Here is a 19,988-nt window from a genome sequence, read left to right as displayed (position 1 = left end):
GGTGCTGAGAAGCTGATGGCACATGGGAGCTCCTGCCATGCAGCTGGATTCCAGCCCCTTTCTTTGGGGCAGGGACAGGCTCAGGAGCAGACTTTGGGGATCCCTTTCTCAGTAGAGTGGCCTGGAGCAGGAGCATGGAGAGTGGCCATAGAGTGGCCTGGAGCAGGAGCATGCTGCAAGGCCAACTCCGCTAAGTGCCCAAGTCAGCCACAGCACCATGCTTGCTGGGAACCCCCAACTGGGCTGCCCGTCAGCCATTCTCCCCCAACACCTGAAAGGTTTCCTATCTCAGAAAGCACAGCTGCTGCTGACAGTACTGACAGTGGCGGAGCCAGCCCTGAAGCCCTGCCTGGAGGTGCCAACTCCACAGCCTGCCCTGGGGAGTGCTCCAGTTTGGATCACCTACCTTCAGCCTCCTCCACTGTCTAGGATACCAGCTGGATGGCGAGGCCCAGGCCTTAGCATGGGCACAGCTCCCAGGCTGGGCCAGGCTGCAGGTTCCGCAAGCAGGTGCCATTGGCAGCAGTGGTGAGCATAAGCCCCTTGCACCGTGCATGCCATGTATGCCTAGGAACAATGTGCAGCTCCGAGCTGCTGCCCTAGGAGAGCCCAAAGCACTTACTACCCCACTGGGCAGCACAGGGAAAGGCAGGTCTGGGGGCTCGTGACACCACTTTACTCATTGCACAACAGAGGTTTATTTGGAAGAAACAGTTTTCTAATAAATTATGTAATAAAAAAGAAACAGCCCAAGGTACAGGAGCCCCGGACAGCTCCGAGCAACAGGACAACGCACAGAGCAGCACAGGAAATGGAGGGGAGAGCTCCACAGGCCAGCCTGAGTGCAGAGCCCTCCCTGGTGGGGGGGAACATGGGCCTTCCCCTCTCCTGGCATTGTGTGTGTGTGTGTGTGTGTGTGTGTGTGGGGAGGGAGGGGAATCTTCCTCCAGACACTTACCAGAGCCTACTGCTGACCAGGACCCACTCCCTCCCCCCAAACTACTAGCTGCCTGGACCTGGAGGTTCCTTTCTGCTGTGGCTCTGGCCCACATCTTGGCTCCTGGTGCTGGAGCTGCCCAGGCTGGGCCTGTGGCCAAAGCTGGCACGTCTTAGTGTTCTGGGAACCCTCTCCCCCATGCAGCCCCCACCCCCCTCAGCCTCAGACACAGACAGGAAGCACACAGCTGGGAGCACCCCACCAGCACTGGTACTGGGAGCAACACCAACCCCCTGGCATTTCAGCCCTTCCTCCCCGCCACGGGGGAAACGGAGCAGCAGAGGGGTGAACACCAGGGAACAGAGCAGTGTAGAATGATGTAGGCCTGCAACTAGTCTCTTCCACCGGCACCCGGCAGGGCACATGGCACGTCCCCCCTCCCCTCCTAGGGCTCAGCTTTAGGTGAGCACCAGCACAAAAAGGGGAACAAGTGCCAAAGAGCCTGGGATCTTCCGTCCCTTGGAGAGCAGGGCAAGGGCTCTGCACAGACAGCAGTGGGCCCAGCATGCACAGGCAGGAGCGAGGTGCTGGGCTCAACTGTAGCAGAAAGCACAGGGCTGGGGCACAGCCAGCGCCACACACAGGAAGGGGGATCCCCTCCTCAGTGGCTGACAGCAGAGGGCTGGAGGGTGCCACGGGCGAGCGTTGAGGAGACTGCAGGGTGCTGGCTGCAGCGTTCTGACCTGCCAGAGAATCGACAGCCCTGCCAACTGCCCACACAGTCCCACTGAGCTACCCCAGCACACCCCCAGGAGGCTCAGCCCTCCCCCTGTTCCCACGGGAGACTAAACTGCCCCGGACAACCCGACTATGCAGATGCCTCCCCCCATTCCCTGCAGCCTTCACCAGCGAGGCTGCACCTTCACCCCATAATTCCAACAGCAACCCCACCGGCACCCCAGAAGGAAGTTGGGCCAGGGTCCCCATGCTCACTGCCCCAGCACTGGGCTGGGTGCCAACAAGCCACAGTAAGGCTGCCCTGCTTGGGGGAGGGTCGGAGTGAGCAATGCAGGGGCAGGGGTCGCATCACACAAACCACAGAGCAGAGAGGAAAGGCCAGGCAGCCCTGAAGGGACTGGAGAGGCCAAAGGACTGATTAACCCTTTCAGTGCTGCTGCTGGCACACACAGGGCCCAACACAAGGGATGCACACTAGGGGAAACCCCTTTGCGCAGCTGGCAAGACACACAGTTGTCAGCTCCTGGTCTGCCCTTCCCATACATAAGTCCACTGCCAGGGAAGGGATGCTGCGGGATGAACCAGCACAGCCCCATCCCTTGGAGGGCTCTGGCTTGCATGGCAGTGTGATGAGTGTACAAGTCCTCTGCAGTGTAGGTACAGCAGGGGGAAGGGTGGGAGGCCACTTCCTTTCTGATGATAAACACGACCCGTAGCATAGCTTAGAGACTTCTCCCATATCCCCTCAAGGGCTATGGGGTGGGCCTGGCCCCCACTAAACCACCGGCAGTGGGTCCCACGCATCAACACCGTGGGCAGGGAGGTGACTCCTGGTCCCCGCCGAGCAGGAAGCCCAGGAGGAAGCTGATGGCTCGCTGGCGGTCTTGTGGACTCTGTTTCAACATCAGGTTGGGTGGAGGCCGCAGGAGGAGGCTGGTGAACAGGGTGGCTGCAAAGAGAGGCAAAATCCTGCATTAGACGTGCAGGCAAGGGCTTGTGTGGACACTGCATGGATGGCAGCAGGCGCGGGGGCAGGCTGGGCTCTTACCGATCATATTGGCACTGACGTTGTTGTCCTCCGAGTATTTCAGGAGCTCCCGCAGGAACGCCATCAGGTAGTGGAAGACGTTGTGGTGACACCGGGGCAGGTGAGAAATCACCTGCAAGGGGGGAAAGGTAAGCTTCCCCAGCAGCACGCGTTCCTCCTCCCCCCACGCCCGCACAGTCTGCTACGGCCCCTCCTGCCGGTCCAGATCAGGCTGCGTGTGTCCCCCTGGACCGGCACAGCTCCCGGATGCCCAGCACCACCTGCCAGGCCTCACTGTCTTTCCTCAGCAGCAGGACTCCTGTGAGGAGGAGCCCTCCAAGCTCAGCCCCTGCCTCAGGCGCACGTCAGAGGAGACGTATGTGCCTGCAGCCGCTGGACCCAAACCTCCCGAGCCAGCTTCCCCAGCCCCCACAGCAGGCACGTGCCGCCATAGAACACCGGCCGCACACCCAGGAGAGGGCCTTGGGCCAAAGGCCTGGGCGGGTGAGGGGCAGTGGCATAGCCTGCTCCAGCCCCAAAGGCCATGCTGCTAACCGCAGCAGGGGGGAGCCCCAGTGGCCCTGTGACGGGGGAGGGAGGCGCACACCTGTCGACACAGCCGGCTGTCGTGGGAACAGTCCAGGCATCGCTGATACAGCTCGTAACAAATGACCGGCTCCGGCAGAGCCTCCAGGAAGATGAGGAGTGCCTCAGCCACCGAGTGGTTGCTGCCCGCTGCGCCAACCCAGTCAAGGAGCAATCTTCTCCAGCATGGCCCTGCGCAGTGCCCAGCCGCCCCCACGACTGGTGTCTCTCCGCCACCCCTCCTTCAGCCTCCGCCCCCACCCGTCTCTGGCTTTGGGCTCCCCCTTTCCTCAGGCAGCCTCCTCAACGGTGCTTCCCTCTACCCCCTTCTATCCAAACAGCCAGGGCCCAGCACAGCCCACTGTGCACCCCCCGTCCCCCTCCGACACCCCCGCTGTGCACGCCCCCACACCCCCTGCCATACGCACCCCTGCCCCCTCCAACACCCCCGCTGTGAACCCCGTCCCCTCTGAGACCCCCGTTGTGAACCCTGCCGCACCCCCTGACATATGCACCTCTGCCCCCTCCAACACCCCCCACCCCCTGCCACACGCACCCCTGCCCCCTCCGAGACCCCCGCTGTGCACCCCCCATCCCTCTCTGAGGCCCCTGAAAACATGCCCCATGAACACCCCTACCCACTCGTACACCCCCACCGTGCATCCCTTCAATTCTCATGCACTGCCCACCCCCTCCGGCACCCCCCCACACTCCCTGCAGTACGCGTCCCCAACCCCTCCAGTACCCCCTCAACACCCTGCGTACGCACCCCCAGCCCCTCTGGCTCCCCCCTCACATCCGCTGCCATACGCACCCCCTTCCAACACCCCTGCTGTGCACACCCCCCACCCCCTGCTGTACACATCCCAGCCCCTTCCAGCACCCCTGCCATGTACCCCCCGACACCCTGCTGTATGCATCCCCAGCCCCTCCGGCACCCCACTCACATCCCTTGCCGTACACACCCCCGCCCCTTCTGACACCTCCGCCTTGCACCTTCCATGTGCATGTGCACCCCTCACTCTCCCTCCAGCGCCCTCTGCTGTGCACACCTCAACACTCCTGTCATGTACTCCAACCACACAGCCCCTGCCGTACCCACCCTTGCCCCCTCTGACCCCTCCGCTCGGCACTCCCTCATGCACGCACGCACGCACACACACACCCCCCCGTGCACACCCCCACCCTCCCTTCAGCACCCCCTGCCATGCACACCTCCTGGATGTCTCATCACAAACAGAACATTTCCGAAACTGAGCTCGTCCCCCTCTGACCCCTTCATCTCCCTCGCTGTTAACAGCCCCGCTATCCTCCTCACTTCCCACTCCCAGCATGCGCCCTCAGCGTGGGCTTTAGCGTCTCCCCAGATCCCTGCTGCAGCCCTACTCCATGCCGGAACCCACCCTACACCCTCCAATCCAAAATGCTGCTGCAAAGGGCTCCGGCCAACCCCCACCCTGCCTCCTCCACCCTCACCCTCACGCCCACACCTGCATCTCTGCTCTCTCATCAGGCTCCTCCCAGAGCTCCCTGAAGGCATCGCTCAGCGCCTCCTGTACCTGGTCCCCTTCTTCTGACCCAGGGCCCTGTGGTGCTTTGGTGTTTTCGAGTGGCTCCCTGGAGAGGGGTGAGATGGAGGCAGCTCCCCTCACAGGGAGCCTGCCCCAGGGAAGGCAAGAGCAGGATCTCCATGGGAAGGGCAGGGAGCTGGGCTCCACTCTCAGCACTGGGAAGGATACGGATTGTCTCGGGGATACTGGTGTCCAGGCAGTCGATGATCTGCTGCAGCTCCTCCTGCATGCCAGGCGTCTGGAACAGGTCCTCCTGCCAATGACAGCACAGTCAGGGCACCCTCCCGAGAGCCGCAGTGCAGAGAGTGCAGCCGAGGGAGGCTGCACGGGCCCTGGGACAGCCTGGGCTGAGGCTGAGCACAGGTGCGATGGCCAAGCCCTTGGGGAGCCAGCCTCGGCCTTGCAAACACCCAGCCTGAGTCGTGGTCTGAGTACTACCGACTCACTGAGCCGGGGTGTCTTCCCTGGTCACCAACAGTGGGGAGCTCTCTGTGCAGGCACATGCCCTTTCTGTTCACCTGATGGCAAGCGCACTTGAACAGGTGGTCCACCAGCAGCCAGATCTCCTTGGGCACCTTCAGGGGTCTCTCGCTGGCATCCTCGCTGTCCAAGGGGCCCATCTGCAAAAGTGATTTCTCCTGGTGGGAAAGAGCAGACCCAGGGTCAGGGAGCCCCAATCCCTCTACAGCACAGACACCAACACCACCAGAACCTGGGAGAGCATGCGCCCTACCGGCACTCACCCAGGCCAGCCAGCTCCCACCTGCCTTCCCAGCACCCAGCCCCGCTAGACCAGGGCCTCAGAGTCCTTTAGAAAAATTCTGCCACTCCAACAGCTTCTGCTCTTCTCCCCGCCCACTCGGGTGACAACCCTGTTAGGACCCCGTACAGCACAGCCTCCCCCTCACCTGAGATCTGCACCATGCAGCTTCCCTAGACCCTAACCCTCCTCCACACCCACCCTCCCTCTTAGCCCCCTTCAGACCAGGCTGGCTTGCGTGGATCACCTGACCCACAACTAGCAAGGGTGGGAATGCAAAAAGCTCATGTGCTAGGCAGGAAAATAACCTTTTAGAGAGGCCAATACAAACCCACCCCCCTTCCAGGCCACCTGTCTCCAACAGAATGCAAAAGGTTTCAATGCAGTATTTCCAGCCAGGCCAGAGCCCACAAACCCCAGCTATGACAGGCACAGGTCTCTGCTGCTCTGGCAGGTATCCATGCTGAGGATCCCCCCCTGGGGGGGCCAGCTCCTGCCCTGCCCCAGGGCAGGCAGCGCATGTCAAAGCACTACCGTGAGGCTGCTCCAGCAGCTGCAGGGCAGAACAGCCTGGCCCAGGATGAGGGAGCTTTAGCCAGCTCCTGTGCGGTATGCTGACCTTTGGCTCTAGAGCACTCATCCAAACCAGCTAGTGCCAAATGCTGTCCCCAGCCTCTGAGCAAGCCTGACAAGCCGGCTGACACTCAGCATGCCAGGAGATGCTAGAAGATGCGACAATGGCCTAGATTCCCCGCTGCACCTGGAGAAGGGGAAACACCCACAAACACCCCCTTCTTTTGGGGGCACTTTTCCATCCCCCCCAAAAGAACCCTCAACTTCTTCTCCCTACCCCCACCAAAGACAAGAGCCAAAACTAACTTCCTGCCCAGCTCCGCCTTCAGGCATGGAGACCCACAGCACTCTGGGCTGGACACATGCTGGGAGACCACTATTCTCCTCCTCCTACATCCAGCCTGCTTCTGCGGAGAGCTAGTCACCTGCTGTCCTAGGAGCTGCTCACGCGCTCAAATCAGCCATCCTTAGAAAGGAAACCGGCAAATTGCAGCCAACCAGTTAGCCAGCCTGAGAAGAGATCTGTGTAGCTCGAAAGCTTCTCTCTCCTCTCTCGTACCAACAGAAGCTGGTCCAATAAGAGGAACCTCCCTCACCTTGTCTCTCTCATACCCTGGGACTGACACATCTACACCATCACTGCAAGCTAGGAAGTTAGCATTCCCCTGCCCCAAAGCATGCTGAAGGGGGCCCAGCAATACACACTGGGTCCTGGGCAGGTATTGCCGACATGGTGATGGGACTCCCTGTGCATCTCCAAGCCTCTGCCAGGCTAACATATCTCAGCAGAAGAGAACCTGCTCATTGTTCCTTTGGGCAATGCCATTCCCTTAGTTACACCCCCTCGGGCCACACTAGGGTGTTTACCCCCACCCAGGATTGGGAGATGGCTCCAGCTCCTACACCACAGCTGCAAGTCCCAGTGAATGTCTCCTTTTAATCCGGCCCCTGCTGCTCTACTCTTCATTCTAACAGGCGGACATCCCGAACGTCCAGCTCCCTGCTGTCTGGCCGCTCAAGCGCTGCGCAGTGAGACTTCCTCTGGCCTGCCACGTGGTGCTTCTGCACATTCAGCCCCAAGGTCCCACTGGCTGCTACAGAACTGGCTAGTTGCTAGCAGCCCTAACGCGCTGTCATACTACAGGCACGTTTTGCTCTATAGCTGAATCCCTGGTTTGGATCACATGCTCTCTCCCCTCCCCTCAGACGTACTGGCTTTCATTTGTCCAGGTTCAATCCCACTGCTGTTTCCTTCCTGCCCAGCTAGCTGCCCATGACTGTGGGTTTAGCACAGTCGTTCACTAATGCCCTTAGCACTCTGACATGCATGTTCTCAAGCCTGCTGAACTGCCCCCATTCGGTCCCCCCAATGCCCACCCTGCTGGTGGTGAATAGCTATATTCAGGCTCCACTCCGTACAGAGTGCCCACACCTCCCTTTGCCTCATTCTCCTGGCTACCCGTGTGAAGCAGCTGAGACACTGCATAGCTTTGGACTCTCCACTCACTTCCCAAGGGACAGGGCTTCACCCGCAGTGCGTGTTCCCAGTTTTACACCACCCTGGAGGAGTGCCACTAGCCGCACGCAGCGCTGACCCGCAGGTACCGCTATTGGGAACGCACCTGCCCCCAGAGCGAACCCTGTCCTGTACACACACATGCGTGGCGACCCAACTGCCAAGTGGACTTGCTTGGCAGCTGCCCTTTTCCAGACCTGCTGGGTAGGGTTTCCCATGCGCAGCCTTAGGGATTCCCCTCAATCACAGGACGCACTTTCACAGAGGCTGTCTGAAGGAGCGGGACCTATTAGCTTTACAGTGCTAGAAATCACGTGCAGGTGAAGGCTCTCTCTCTCTCGCGGCTCTAAACATACAGGGCCACAGATCTGGAGCAGCACGTTGACAGCAGTGAGCATACTCCAACTACAGCTTTTATCCTGCAAAGCAAAGGCCAGAGCTTGAAATCCTTATCCCAGGGCTGAATCTACACCACAGGCTGTTTATCCCATCTCAGGGCTCGTCTACACTTAACAAGCAGCTGCGTCACTGTAGCGCTTCCATGTACCAACACTGACAGGAGGGGTTCTCCTGTTGGCATCGGAACTCCACCTCCCTGACAGGATTCTCCCATCAACTAGTGCTGTCTACACCAGGAGTTAGGGCAGTTTAACTGTGTTGCGTGGGGGGGGGTTGATTTTTCACACCCCTGAGCGACAGTTATAACAACCTAATTTCCTATTGTAGGCCAGGGCTAAGAGATTACATGGACATGACAGCTGCATAACACTGGCAGGTGCCACCTGCCAGGACTGAACACTGAAAAATGCATAGCTGGACTCTGGCTCACCTGTGGGTTAGTACAGTTAAAACAGATAGTACTGTTACAAGAATCAGAGTAGCAGCCGTGTTAGTCTGTATTCGCAAAAAGAAAAGGAGTACTTGTGGCACCTTAGAGACTAACCAATTTATTTGAGCATAAGCTTTCGTGAGCTACAGAATGCATCCGATGAAGTGAGCTGTAGCTCACGAAAGCTTATGCTCAAATAAATTGGTTAGTCTCTAAGGTGCCACAAGTCCTCCTTTTCATTCACCACAAGAGGTGTTATCCCCTGCCCATCACGAAGCACTACTGTGTCCAAATGGGCCATTGTGGAATAAGGACTTTGTTGATTGTTTCCCCCACAGCTCTGAGGAGGGGACATGCCCAAGCCCTCATTCCATCCCAGCTTGAACGCTGGGGGAAGGGAATAAAAAGGCCTGTTAAGGAGAACTGATTATTCCTTTCTTTGCTGCTTGAAATCTGAGGGGTGAGGATTTCTAAGGGCTTGTCTACACTAGCACTTCACAGTGCTGCAACTTTCTCACTCAAGGGGTCACTCTTTCTCACCCACCGAGCGCTGCAAGTTTCAGCAAAGTGTCAGTGTAGACAGTGCACCAGCACTGGGAGCTATTCCCCTCGTGGAGGTGATTTTTTTTATAGTGCTGGTGCCACAACTACACAGCCACATTAAAGCGTTGAAAAAGCTGACACAGTCCACCCCTAGCTGCTGGGAATGGTGACAGGCTGCACTGGATTCCTACCAGGGCGCTCTTCACTTTGGCTTGCAGATGTCTGACTAATTTGGAGCGCCCTCTCCTCTTGTGCTGGCAGGGAGGAAGGAGTTTCTCCTTTCCTCCCTTCTTCACCCCATTAGCCAGCTGCTCCAAAGACAGCAACCCTGGGAGACAGGTCGCCCTGCTGTTCCCCTCCTCCCTGCTGGATGAGAGGCAGAGGCTTTCTTGTCCCACAAGATCACTCCCTGACGCCCCACCTCCTCTCCTGGTTCGCTCTGCTCTGTGAGCACAGCCTAGGGCAGCAGCACAACTTCGCACGTTAGCAAGCCTCTGAGCAGCTGCAGGAGGAAACAAGAGACTGGGGCAATCCTCTGAGGATGAGTTGGAAGAATGGGGGAGAGGGAAGGACAGTGGCTCCTTGCCTCCTCTCCCCCAGGCAGCGGTGGGATTTGAGTCCCTGACTCTGCAGTACAATCAGCACATGCAGAACAACGGTTCCTAGCACTGCCCTGGCTTTGCTGCCTCTGCTCAGCTAGTGGCAGTTGCGAGAATTACCAGACTGCTTCATTCTGCCGCTGTGGCAAGTATCAGGCAGAAAGCGTGCCTAAGGGCTTTCCTCAAGCTATGGCAAGGCCCTCCCCAGCCCCAGGCCTCCACACAGACATGCAGAGATGGAAGCCATCCCTCCAAACTCTTTTTGCAGCTAGCAGAGACCTCTCCCCCAGCAAAAACATAACCTTCAGAAAGCCTTCCTCAATTCTGAAACCCATTTCTCATGCATTGATTCAACTCACTCATGGGGGGTAAAGCAAAGTCAGATTTTGCAGGCAGATTCACCTTGGGCACTGAGATCCGTCAGGAGAATTTCTTACCCAATAGAAAATGTTCTAAGGAAATTACACACACCTGAAAGGTGCCATCTCCACCTTAACTAGAGTCACTATGAGGCACACAGGGGCTAATTCAGTACTGTAGAGTGTACCTGTCTGTTCTAGGCCCACAGCAGTGCCTTCTGGCACCAACACTCCCTCTGCAGCAGTCTCCCCCTGCGCTCTCCAGGAAAATGGGAAAAAAGTCTAAGTTCTCATTTTTTACAGTGAGTTCAAACAAAAACCACTGGTTTCAGAGTAACAGCCGTGTTAGTCTGTATTCGCAAAAAGAAAAGGAGTAATTGTGGCACCTTAGAGACTAACCAATTTATTTGAGCATGAGCTTTCGTGAGCTACAGCTCACTTCATCGGATGCATACTGTGGAAAGCGTAGAAGATCTTTTTATACACACAAAGCATGAAAAAATACCTTTCCCCACCCCACTCTCCTGCTGGTAATAGCTTATCTAAAGTGATCACTCTCCTTACAATGTGTACGATAATCAAGGTGGGCCATTTCCAGCACAAATCCAGGGTTTAACAAGAACATCGGGGGGGGGGGGTTGTAGGAAAAAACAAGGGGAAAAACCACTTAGAAAGCCCCCTCAGCATTGGCTTGCATTACCTTCTCTAGGAAGCTGTCTTCTCCCTGAGAGGAGAGCAGGATGTGAGAGAGAGAGAGAGGAGGAGAGCATGATTAACAGAAAGAACCTGATTTAGGATTAAGCAGAAAAGAAACAGACTCTGCAGCCTGAGACCACACCAGCACTGACTGGCAGCTACTTCTCAGATGTTTTGCTGACACCACTGCTGTTAAAGCTGCAGCAGGAGATTTAGATCCCAGTTAGCAGGAATGCTGCTCACAAAGGCCTGTTAGGATTCCACTGAGCACCCCCAGTGACCTTGTAGCATTGTTCAGCACTCAGCAGACTCCCATGGCCAGAGGTGGAAACAGGCGCCTACCTGGAAGATTTCTCTGTCCACTCCCCGAGTCTTCACAATCAGCATCAAGTGTCCCTGTACAATCTGACCTGCCCAGTTTCTCCTGTGACTATTTGTGTGTGCGTGGCAGCGGGTGAGTTAAAGATGACCATCAGGAACATTGTGCAGTCAGGGGCAGGAAAACACATGCTCCAAAGGCCCAGAGCGAGTCAGCCTCAACCTAACAGTACTACATGATAACGCCTCCTCTTTCAAATAGCAGAGTTCTCCCGCACCTTCCAGCCTGTGTACATAGGGACCCCTCAGCCACCATGGAAAGGCAGCAAAGCCCAAGGGGGCCTGGGGTCAGGAACTCCCAAAACCTAGACAAAGTGGGCTCCCCTTCCACAGCACTAGGTGATTGGGAGCAGAGATAGACAATATAATCTTCGGCTCTGGTGACACCCGACAGCCACATCACAGAGAGAATGGCTCACTTTATTGCCTGTCCCACCAGGGCACTAGCCTTCTGCTTGCCTGTCCCCTTTCTGTGGTCAGTACAGTAACAATTATTTTCAATTTTGCTGCCTGAACACCATCCGCTCCTGTGGATGCAAACCCTCCAACAGGCTGCTCTGGGTCCTGGACTGGCATTCCAGCTGACAGCAGAAATGGTGCTAGTTCTTAAACCACAACAAATCATTATCACCTGGCCCCTGCAAGCACATTCAGAACTGGAGAGAACCATGCACAAATACGTCTCCAGCTATACTCACTATTCCACACCAATCCAATTTCCAGACCCTCCTTCAACCATTCTGTCCTGTTGCCTTTTAGAGATTATCTCCATTCCGGATCACAGTCCAAGTCAAGTTGGCCTTAATTTGAGCAAAGCTTTTGATGCAGTAGGCTTGTTTCACTATCTAAACTCAACAACACCGGATAGATAACAGATCTCTTCTCATGACCTCCTACAGCTCAGTCTCTGTATCTACAGGTTTCAGAGTAGCGGCCATGTTAGTCTGTATTTGCAAATAGAAAAGGAGTATTTGTGGCACCTTACAGACTAACCAATTTATTTGAGCAATTTATTTATAGGAGGAACTCAAAGATCACTCTGCTCATACACAGATCAAGCACATCTGCCAAATGTGCATGCTTGGTGTGAAGCCATCATGTGTGTTGAGGGTGCCATTGCTAGTGTCTGTTGCTATCACTCTCTCTGAGCTTGCTCTCAGCCTCGGAGCAAGCCCGTAAATCCAGTGCCAGAATAAATATGGGGAATTGATTTTGGCTTTAGAAGAGCCCAGCAGTTCGTTCAGGTAAGTCACTGGCAGCATTTGGAAAGGACTTGTATTTCCTTGTGCACCCAAATCAGGGCCAGCCTCTGGCATTTTCTGACAGTCTCTCTAACAGCTACTCACAGGACTGCTTGGAGGCAACGTCTGGAAATGGCAGACTCATCTTACACTGTGCCCTGAGCTGACCATAATCAGCACCCCCTAGAATAAAGGTTTCCATAAGGAAACCCAGGCAATTCTAAAGATGCAGCAGGAACACGACCATGAGGGTCTGGGTTAGCTTTTCATCCCATTAAATATGAGAAGTGAAGCCCTCAAGAGAGGTTGGGGTTGAAAGCACAGAGCAGTGAAGAGTCCTTAGGGGAACGTGAGGAAAGCCAGGGTGCAGCGTGTGGAGGGGAAGCAGTGGCGAGTCAGGACCATTACCCAAGTGAGGGAGGTTAGCCCTTGGGAAATGCGGCCATTTTTAGGAGGGGGAGAGTTCAGTGTCTGGTTAATAAACCACAGTGCAAATCTCAGGAAGCAAGTTCCCAGGAGCTTCAGGACTACTGCTCCTTACCAGATCGACAAGTTTGGTGACAGGAACTTCACGGATTGGTCGTCTCATACGGCACAGAGCCTCCAGGGAGGTGCCGAAGCAGCTGGGCAAGTAGCTCCCACTGATTGTGAGGAAGTAATCCTTGCCTCGGTCCAGGTGAAGGACAAGGATATCCTCAATTCTGTCCTCACCTGAGTTTAGGAGGGTCACAGAGTCCTTACTGACATACACATCCAGGGAGATGTCCACAGTCTCATCTGAAACAGGCAAAGGGCACACATGGACTTGTAGAACCCCACAGTGGAAAAGTAATGGAGACCTCATGGACAGACACAGAGCACAGGAGAAAGTTGGGCAGAGAGGCAGAAATCCAAAGGGGAAAGGGAGACAGACGGCTCGTGATGGTGGGAATGGTGAAAAACAGCAGAAGAGAGGGAAAGGACAGAATGGTGGTGGCCTTAGCCAAGACACTACAGAGACAGTGTGTAAAACTCACTCGGCTCCAGGTACCCCTCACAGGGCTCGGCCCGAAGCCATGGTTTACAGTACTGGCTATCATTAAGTTTGGGGATGAAGAAGAAGTGACAGGTGACCTGCCCGTTGTTGGTGATCTGGAACTTCTCCTTCTGTAGCTGCCGGAACTTCACTTTCTCAAACACAAACTACAGAGCAAAGAGAAAACAACTTTTCTTATTACCTGCAGGGAACTGTAGTTAGGTATAAGGACTCCACATCACCATCAACACTGGGAGGTAAGTACACCTACCAGCGTGCTTGCTGAGAGGTTAGGGCAATGGACAATTTCTAACCCAATACCTGGTTGTGTGGAGGTGACTGAAGTTAGTTTTTGGCACATTTGTCCACACTGGCGTTTAATAAAACATTACCAGGCCACGTCTACACTACAGCTGCCATAGGCCGTGCAGCTGTGCCACTGAAGCACCGTAATGTAGACGCTTCCTACACTAACGGAAGGAGTTTTTCCATTGATATAGGTGGTAACTAGGTTGACAGAAGAATCCTTTTGTTGACCTAGCTGTGTCTACATTAGGGTTAGATCAACCTAATGGTGGTACTCAAAGCGTGACATTTTTCACAGCCCTGAGAGATGCAGCTAGGTCAGCCTAAGTTTTAAGTGTAGACCAGGGCCTCAGACACCTTTAGAGAAATTCTAGCCCTTCTGCAGCTGCTGCTCTTTGGGAAGCAGACAAGGAATTCATTTCTGTTCTCACCTCTCTCCGGCTAAGCTCCAGTGAAGGAAGGAAGTCATTCTCCATTCTGTCCATCAGACGAACAATATCCTCAAACAACCTCCGGTACCTCTGCTCATCCACAATCTTCACCTGCAGGAGATCAGATCACACTCACTGAAGGTGTAGGCCTTAAGAGTGTAAACTCCCTTAGTGGTTTGTAAATAACTGCAGCAGAAGCTGAGGACATTCTTGGGCATTTCACATGTGCAGCTTTGAAGGCTGAAGATTTGTTCAGTTGCTCCCCCAAGTCTCATGGGTAATTTCATGCAAGTTATTATACCTGGAGTAATTGTACTGGTGTCTTTTTCTGGCCAATGGGCACCAGGAAGGATCTGCTATTTGCAGGAAATGCTCTAAGGCCATTATGCACCTAGTAGCACAGGAACTCTGCAGTCTTACCCCAAATTCCTCAGGATTTCAGCCTGCTTGATTGGGTAAGAGGAGAAAGCAATGAGTTGTCTAGGAGACCACCCTAGTTCAGAGAGTGGGGGAGAGGAATACTGGACACACATGCTGGCTCCGCCCAACAGGCCAGGGATCTCAAGTCTCTTCCCTCCCACAACTTATATTCAGCCGTTCACAACCCCCCCAGCAAGCCAGAAGCACCCCAGAGTTCCTGTTTCTCCAAGCAGAGCAGAAGCAGCATCATGGGAGTGGGTGCAATCATTTACAGGTAGCTCATGGCCCCGAGGAGGAGCCAGTTGCAAACAGCTCAGTGCACCCGTCCCAGTGGCAGACATATTGGGATCACACCTTAGAGCCTAAGAAACACTATTTAAGCAATCAATGGCTGGAGCCTTCCTGCTGAATACTCTGCATGTCTGCTGTGTAAACGCCAACCATTGTCTGTGTCAACATGGCACAAAGCTGCTCTGGCACTGCACAGCCGACCCGTGCTGCATATGAGAACAGCAGCTCTTGTGAGTCCCCTGCTGCAGAGACTGAGGTAAGTAAGGCTGCCCAGCTCCAGCTGCCGAGCAGCTATTACTCATTTCTGCTCGCCCCCCTCCCTTTTATATCAATACAAACATGGGTGTTTGTATCCCTTGCTTCAGCAGATGGATCCTTTAACTTGGAACTTCAACCAAGCGTTCTCCCCAGCACATCAAGTGACAGTTACCCCAATAAGGAACAGCGAGCTGACTGGCTTGTGGTCGCTGGTTTTCAGGTCCATGTGACTGCGGTACCGGAGCTGATTAATGTTCCCCCCTCTCCAGAGGATTCGATCGCACCAGGCTGGCACGCGACACTTCCCACTGCAGATATACAAGTTAACAGGAAATCAGACAGTCCTCCTGTCCATCTGACCATTCCCCTCCTCAGCCAGATTGGTCCCTGCAGGACACACTTCCTAGGGCAGCATCTGGAGTGATAGGGCTCCCACCACTTTCCTCATCCAAAATGTTACCATTCTGAAATCGCATCCCATTACTTCTGTTCTCCTCTCTCTGCCCCCCTCCCAGGGCTACAGTCCTACACTGGGAGTGGCACCCTTTTCATACCTAGTTAGGCTCCCTGCCCCAGTTGTCAGCTAGCCCATATACATGGATTTAATGCCCCTGATCTATTCATCATCCCCGCAATCGCTCAGGTTGCTCTTCTTAGCACCTGTTAACACCTTGCTGGTACTGCAGTGCTAAGAAGTGGAATGGGCTCAGTGGGGGCTATCACCATAACCGGAGGCTTCTGCATGTGGCCCCAAGTTGCATTAGCTTCTTTTGTTACCACACTCCGGTGCAAGCTCCAGTTTAATTTACTACCCCCACTGCTGAAAATCTATTCAGCTGTTCCTGCTTTCCAGGGTCCTCGAGTCTGTGTTTTGGATGATCTTTCCCCAGATGAATTTGCATGGGCAAGAGTAGCAGAGTAGTCTTCCCCTTTAAGGGCCTGCAGAGCCAGGGAGCAGCAAGCCTTGGCCTAAGGAGAAGCCCAACAGGCAGGTGTTGGGATCCAGCTGAGCAGCAGCTAATGATTGGCTCTGATTCCCAGCTGGAAGATATAAGGACCCAGTTCTGTAAGGGAGGAGGGGGGGACCTGGTAGAGAGAGACACTTTCCTGAGCAGCAGCAGAAGGCTGCAATGGGGCAGGTAGGCCCCGTGGTGCCCCTGAGGCTAAGTGAGATGTGTGATCCTTGAGTTCCTGGGGGGAAGAGGACCCTGCAGTGCCAGCCCAGGACAGGACTATCATTTTTGTTTCCTGTAAATATTTCTTGCCTTTGTGTGGTAGAGGAATCAAAGAGCCTGTGCTGAAGGCTAAACCAGAGTTCGGCATGGCTGACTGTTCTGTCCTCAGGCCCACCAGACTACAGCAAAGCTGACTTCTTCTGAGACTATCTGCACTTACTCCTAACCCCTCAAGTGCCTTGTGTGTTGTGTCTCTGTCCTCAGAGGTATTCCCCACACCTCTCAGACGAATATCAACTGTATATTTCATTCATTAGCCTCACTGACGTTCTGCATCAGCAAAAAGCTCCGTCCCAGATAACGCGTCTAGTCTATTTGTGAGGGATCCACGAGGCTATTCAATGTCATGTTGATGGCTCTAGGCGTGTTTCCAGGAGAAGGATCAGAGTCTAATAATTCAGCCAGGGAAGGAAGCTGTGTGGCAAGATGCTGTTGGTGTCACAGGTTAACAGGCCACCATCAACAGACTTACCTGGAATCCCAGCGGTCCGTTTTAGAGTCAAATTTGTACGTGGGGATGAATTTAATCTCTCCCTCTGTGAAATCAGCAAAAGCTTTCTTATGAGTCCGCTGAATATTCAACTAGAGGCAAAAAAGGAACAGCCTGTCAGCACAACAGCAAAGTCTTCATAACTCTGCAGAGCAGAGTTACAGGCAGGGCCCTTTTACTCCGCAGCCATGGACTCTGTCACAGAACCCACCCCTTACAACAGAACCGTGCCCCCAGACAGACACTTTCATTACAAAACAGAGCTACTCCGAGTGCAAAGAAAACCTTCCGAAGACAAACCAGATGCAAACTGACATAGTGCTGCCTGCCTGAGTCTGTACACAGCATGAACCAAGAGACAAGGGAGCCAAGTTGTTCATCTCAACCAAGTGTTAACTTTGAAACCTAATGATGACAGTTAAGCAAATCCATTGCTAACTACTTCACTGTTGGTCATTTTAACAGAAACCTACAACTGGTGTGCTTGGCCGACAAGGCCAAACCAGCTCTCATAAGTCTCCTACCCAGTTACAAAACCTCCTAAGTTCCCCTAACAGCATCAAAAATTCAGTTAGTTATTTTCAATACAAAATTCTGCAGCATCCTGGAAATTAAGTAGTAAGAAGCAGCACGAAGTCAGATTTACTATCACCATAAATACTCCAAGGGACACTGCACTGATTGTATTGTTCCTTTTGTGTTTCACTGGATAAACCCCGCTTTTTGAAATGTATCTAACGCTGGCCCAGAATTTCCAATGTGCTGCAGGGACATACTTCACAGCCCACACCCGTCAGAGAACTCAGGTCCAGCTTGTTGAGGAGCACACAACAGTTACAGGCAGGAATCCCCAGCGCTCCTGCAACACACTTTCCAGGGTCCCTCTGAGCTGTGACTGACCTCGGTCAGTGTTCCCGCTCTGTCCTCAAGAGCTGGTGAGAGGAGCTGTTGAGCATGCAGCGTGTATCTCTGAGCTTTAATACATATTCTTACAGCCTAAACATCACATCTTTTGGCCAGAGACACTTTTTAATATTTTTAATGGGAACTAAAACGGCAAGAAACAAAAAACACCCTAGAGCCGTGTCTAGATCTCATCACCACAGGATACATGCCAGCCTTCCCAAGTGTAAGGATATATTAAAACAGGATGACCCAATACCCACATGACTGAAGTTCACTTACCTGGTCATATGTCAACAGTTTCTGAAGCTCATGCTTACTGATCAGAGTTTTCACCTCACTGGCATCAGGGAGGCACAGCCTGTAGTTTAGGTCTCCCAGCCAGATGACAACACTACGGACAAAGGCAAACATGGAAAAGAAAAGCCTGCAGTTCGTATCAGAACTCCCATGGGAGAGAGAGATGGGGGTGTCAGATTGAAAAAGGGGTCTCTCGGGATAGCTAGAGCACAACAGGACATATAAGAGAATCAAAATATGCTAGCAGCTGCCGCTCCTGTAAGTGTCTACAGAGATAGCATCCCAAAGGTGGGTGATCTATATGGGATGAAGCAGTCAGCTAGCTAACAATGCAGAGATTCCAAGGACAGAAGGGCGCATTGCGACCATCCAGTCTGAGCCCCTGGACAGCACAGGATAGAGAACTGCCCCACAATAATTCTTGTGTGAACTAGAGCAGATCTTTTAGAAAAACAGCCAATCCTGATTTAAAAATGCCAGTGATTGAGAATCTACCAGGATCCTCAGGAAGGGCTGCTGACGTTTTCCCTAGCCTGAAAACAATGTGGAAAAACCCACCAATGTTTTCATGAAATGAAACAAATAAGAGGAACAACACAATTCACTGCACAGTGGTATTTATCTCTCCAACACAAGGCACACACGTCACCCCCAAGGAAGAGCTTGCACTTCTGTAAGGCACGCATAAGAACACAGCAGCAGAGTCCCCTGCCTACCCAGCAGTTAGGCCTTTTGCTTCTGCCCTTGGATCCCACACAAGTCTACCAGTTTGTTTGCTTTTCCAGTACCTAGTACATTACCAACCCAAGGCACCTATGCTGACCAACCCAAGGCACCTATGCTGAGCACACAGACTGGTGCTGAGCTGGCAGGACACACAAGCAGGTCTCTTGAAAATTCACAAATCTAAATGCAGCTGTCCTATCTCATTGTTCCACCCACTAATCATAGAATCACAGAATATCAGGGTTGGGAGTGACCTCAGTAGGTCATCTAGTCCAACCCCCTGCTCAAAGCAGGACCAATCCCCAATTTTTGCCCCATATCCCTAAATGGCCCCCTCAAGGATTGAACTCACAACTCTGGGTTTAGCAGGCCACAGCTCAAACCACTGAACTATCCCTCCCCCATCACATCCCTCTCTGCAATCACCACACCAATGACAACTCCTGTTCCCCTCACACATAGGCTTCCAGACAGTCCTATAGCCTTCTCATCACTTCCCAACAGGTATAACAAGAACTTTGACACTCTCATAATTTTCTTAGCCTTTTACAACAAAGTTTATATTCACAGATTCAAATCTGAGCTCATTTCTAGAATCAAAAACCTTGCAGACTATGTGAGCTGTTTATGTAAATCCTTCCAAGTAACAAGAGCTCAAAAATGAACAAACCAGAGAAACCTGGAATAAAACCCAGTTTGTCTGTTGTTCTAGAAATGCCCCAGGTTTTCCACAACCATGTAATAATCAGCCTTTGACTCAAGAGTGCCAGCTGCTGAGATGAGCACATTACAGACTTCTTGCAAGGGAAGGGTACTAGAGACAGGTTTGCCCTGTGAGCCACTACAAGAACACTGCCCACTAGTGCAATCACTGGTTCAGCTGCACCAACAGCAGTGTTAGTGTAAACAAGGCTCTGGCATTTTCCTCACCATCTCAATTAACCTGCAGGTTTGTCTACACTTGGGCTCTTCTTGGTAGCAATTTCTAGCTAATATTCCCCAGACCTTGGAGAAGGAATGTGGAGTTGGAGACTTACTCGTGTTTCATGATGCTCAGCTGAGGCAGGCCCTGGTCAGGAGGCAGGAAGCTTAACCGGGCACAGATATCCTTGTAATCCTGGTTCCGCCGCTCAAAGTCCTCCACATGAGCAGCAAGGTGGGAATTGACAATGCAGAAAGTGGTGTTGTGGAATACAAATCTCACAGCCACACCACCCTTGTTACCCTGGGGACAGAGTTACAGGTGAGACTGTTACACAAA

General features: G+C 53.5%; 1 protein-coding gene across 5 annotated transcripts in view; it reads right to left on the bottom strand.

Moving 5' to 3' along the window:
* Positions 1-674: 674 nt before the first annotated feature.
* Positions 675-19,988, bottom strand: part of OCRL (OCRL inositol polyphosphate-5-phosphatase) — a 28,975-nt gene continuing 9,661 nt past the window's right edge. For 3 of the 5 annotated variants that reach the window (XM_077826094.1, XM_077826095.1, XM_077826098.1), the window contains 13 exons: positions 19,765-19,952; positions 17,984-18,095; positions 16,781-16,890; positions 15,246-15,381; positions 14,105-14,215; positions 13,369-13,534; positions 12,894-13,129; positions 10,738-10,761; positions 5,377-5,496; positions 5,027-5,111; positions 3,310-3,437; positions 2,724-2,835; positions 675-2,624 (listed from right to left, as the gene is read on the bottom strand). In XM_077826094.1, the coding sequence (XP_077682220.1) occupies positions 2,479-2,624; positions 2,724-2,835; positions 3,310-3,437; positions 5,027-5,111; positions 5,377-5,496; positions 10,738-10,761; positions 12,894-13,129; positions 13,369-13,534; positions 14,105-14,215; positions 15,246-15,381; positions 16,781-16,890; positions 17,984-18,095; positions 19,765-19,952 (1,674 nt within the window). In that variant the 3' untranslated portion in view covers positions 675-2,478. Of the gene's footprint in view, positions 2,645-2,723; positions 2,836-3,309; positions 3,438-5,026; positions 5,112-5,376; positions 5,497-10,737; positions 10,762-12,893; positions 13,130-13,368; positions 13,535-14,104; positions 14,216-15,245; positions 15,382-16,780; positions 16,891-17,983; positions 18,096-19,764; positions 19,953-19,988 lie in introns of all 5 variants that reach the window. The other 2 variants (XM_077826097.1, XM_077826096.1) reach the window with 2 other exon arrangements.

This window comes from Eretmochelys imbricata, chromosome 9, assembly GCF_965152235.1.
Source record: "Eretmochelys imbricata isolate rEreImb1 chromosome 9, rEreImb1.hap1, whole genome shotgun sequence".
In the NCBI taxonomy this organism is placed as follows: domain Eukaryota; kingdom Metazoa; phylum Chordata; order Testudines; family Cheloniidae; genus Eretmochelys; species Eretmochelys imbricata.
Note: the sequence above shows the minus strand (reverse complement) of the source record. Positions and strands in the feature narration are given on the sequence as shown.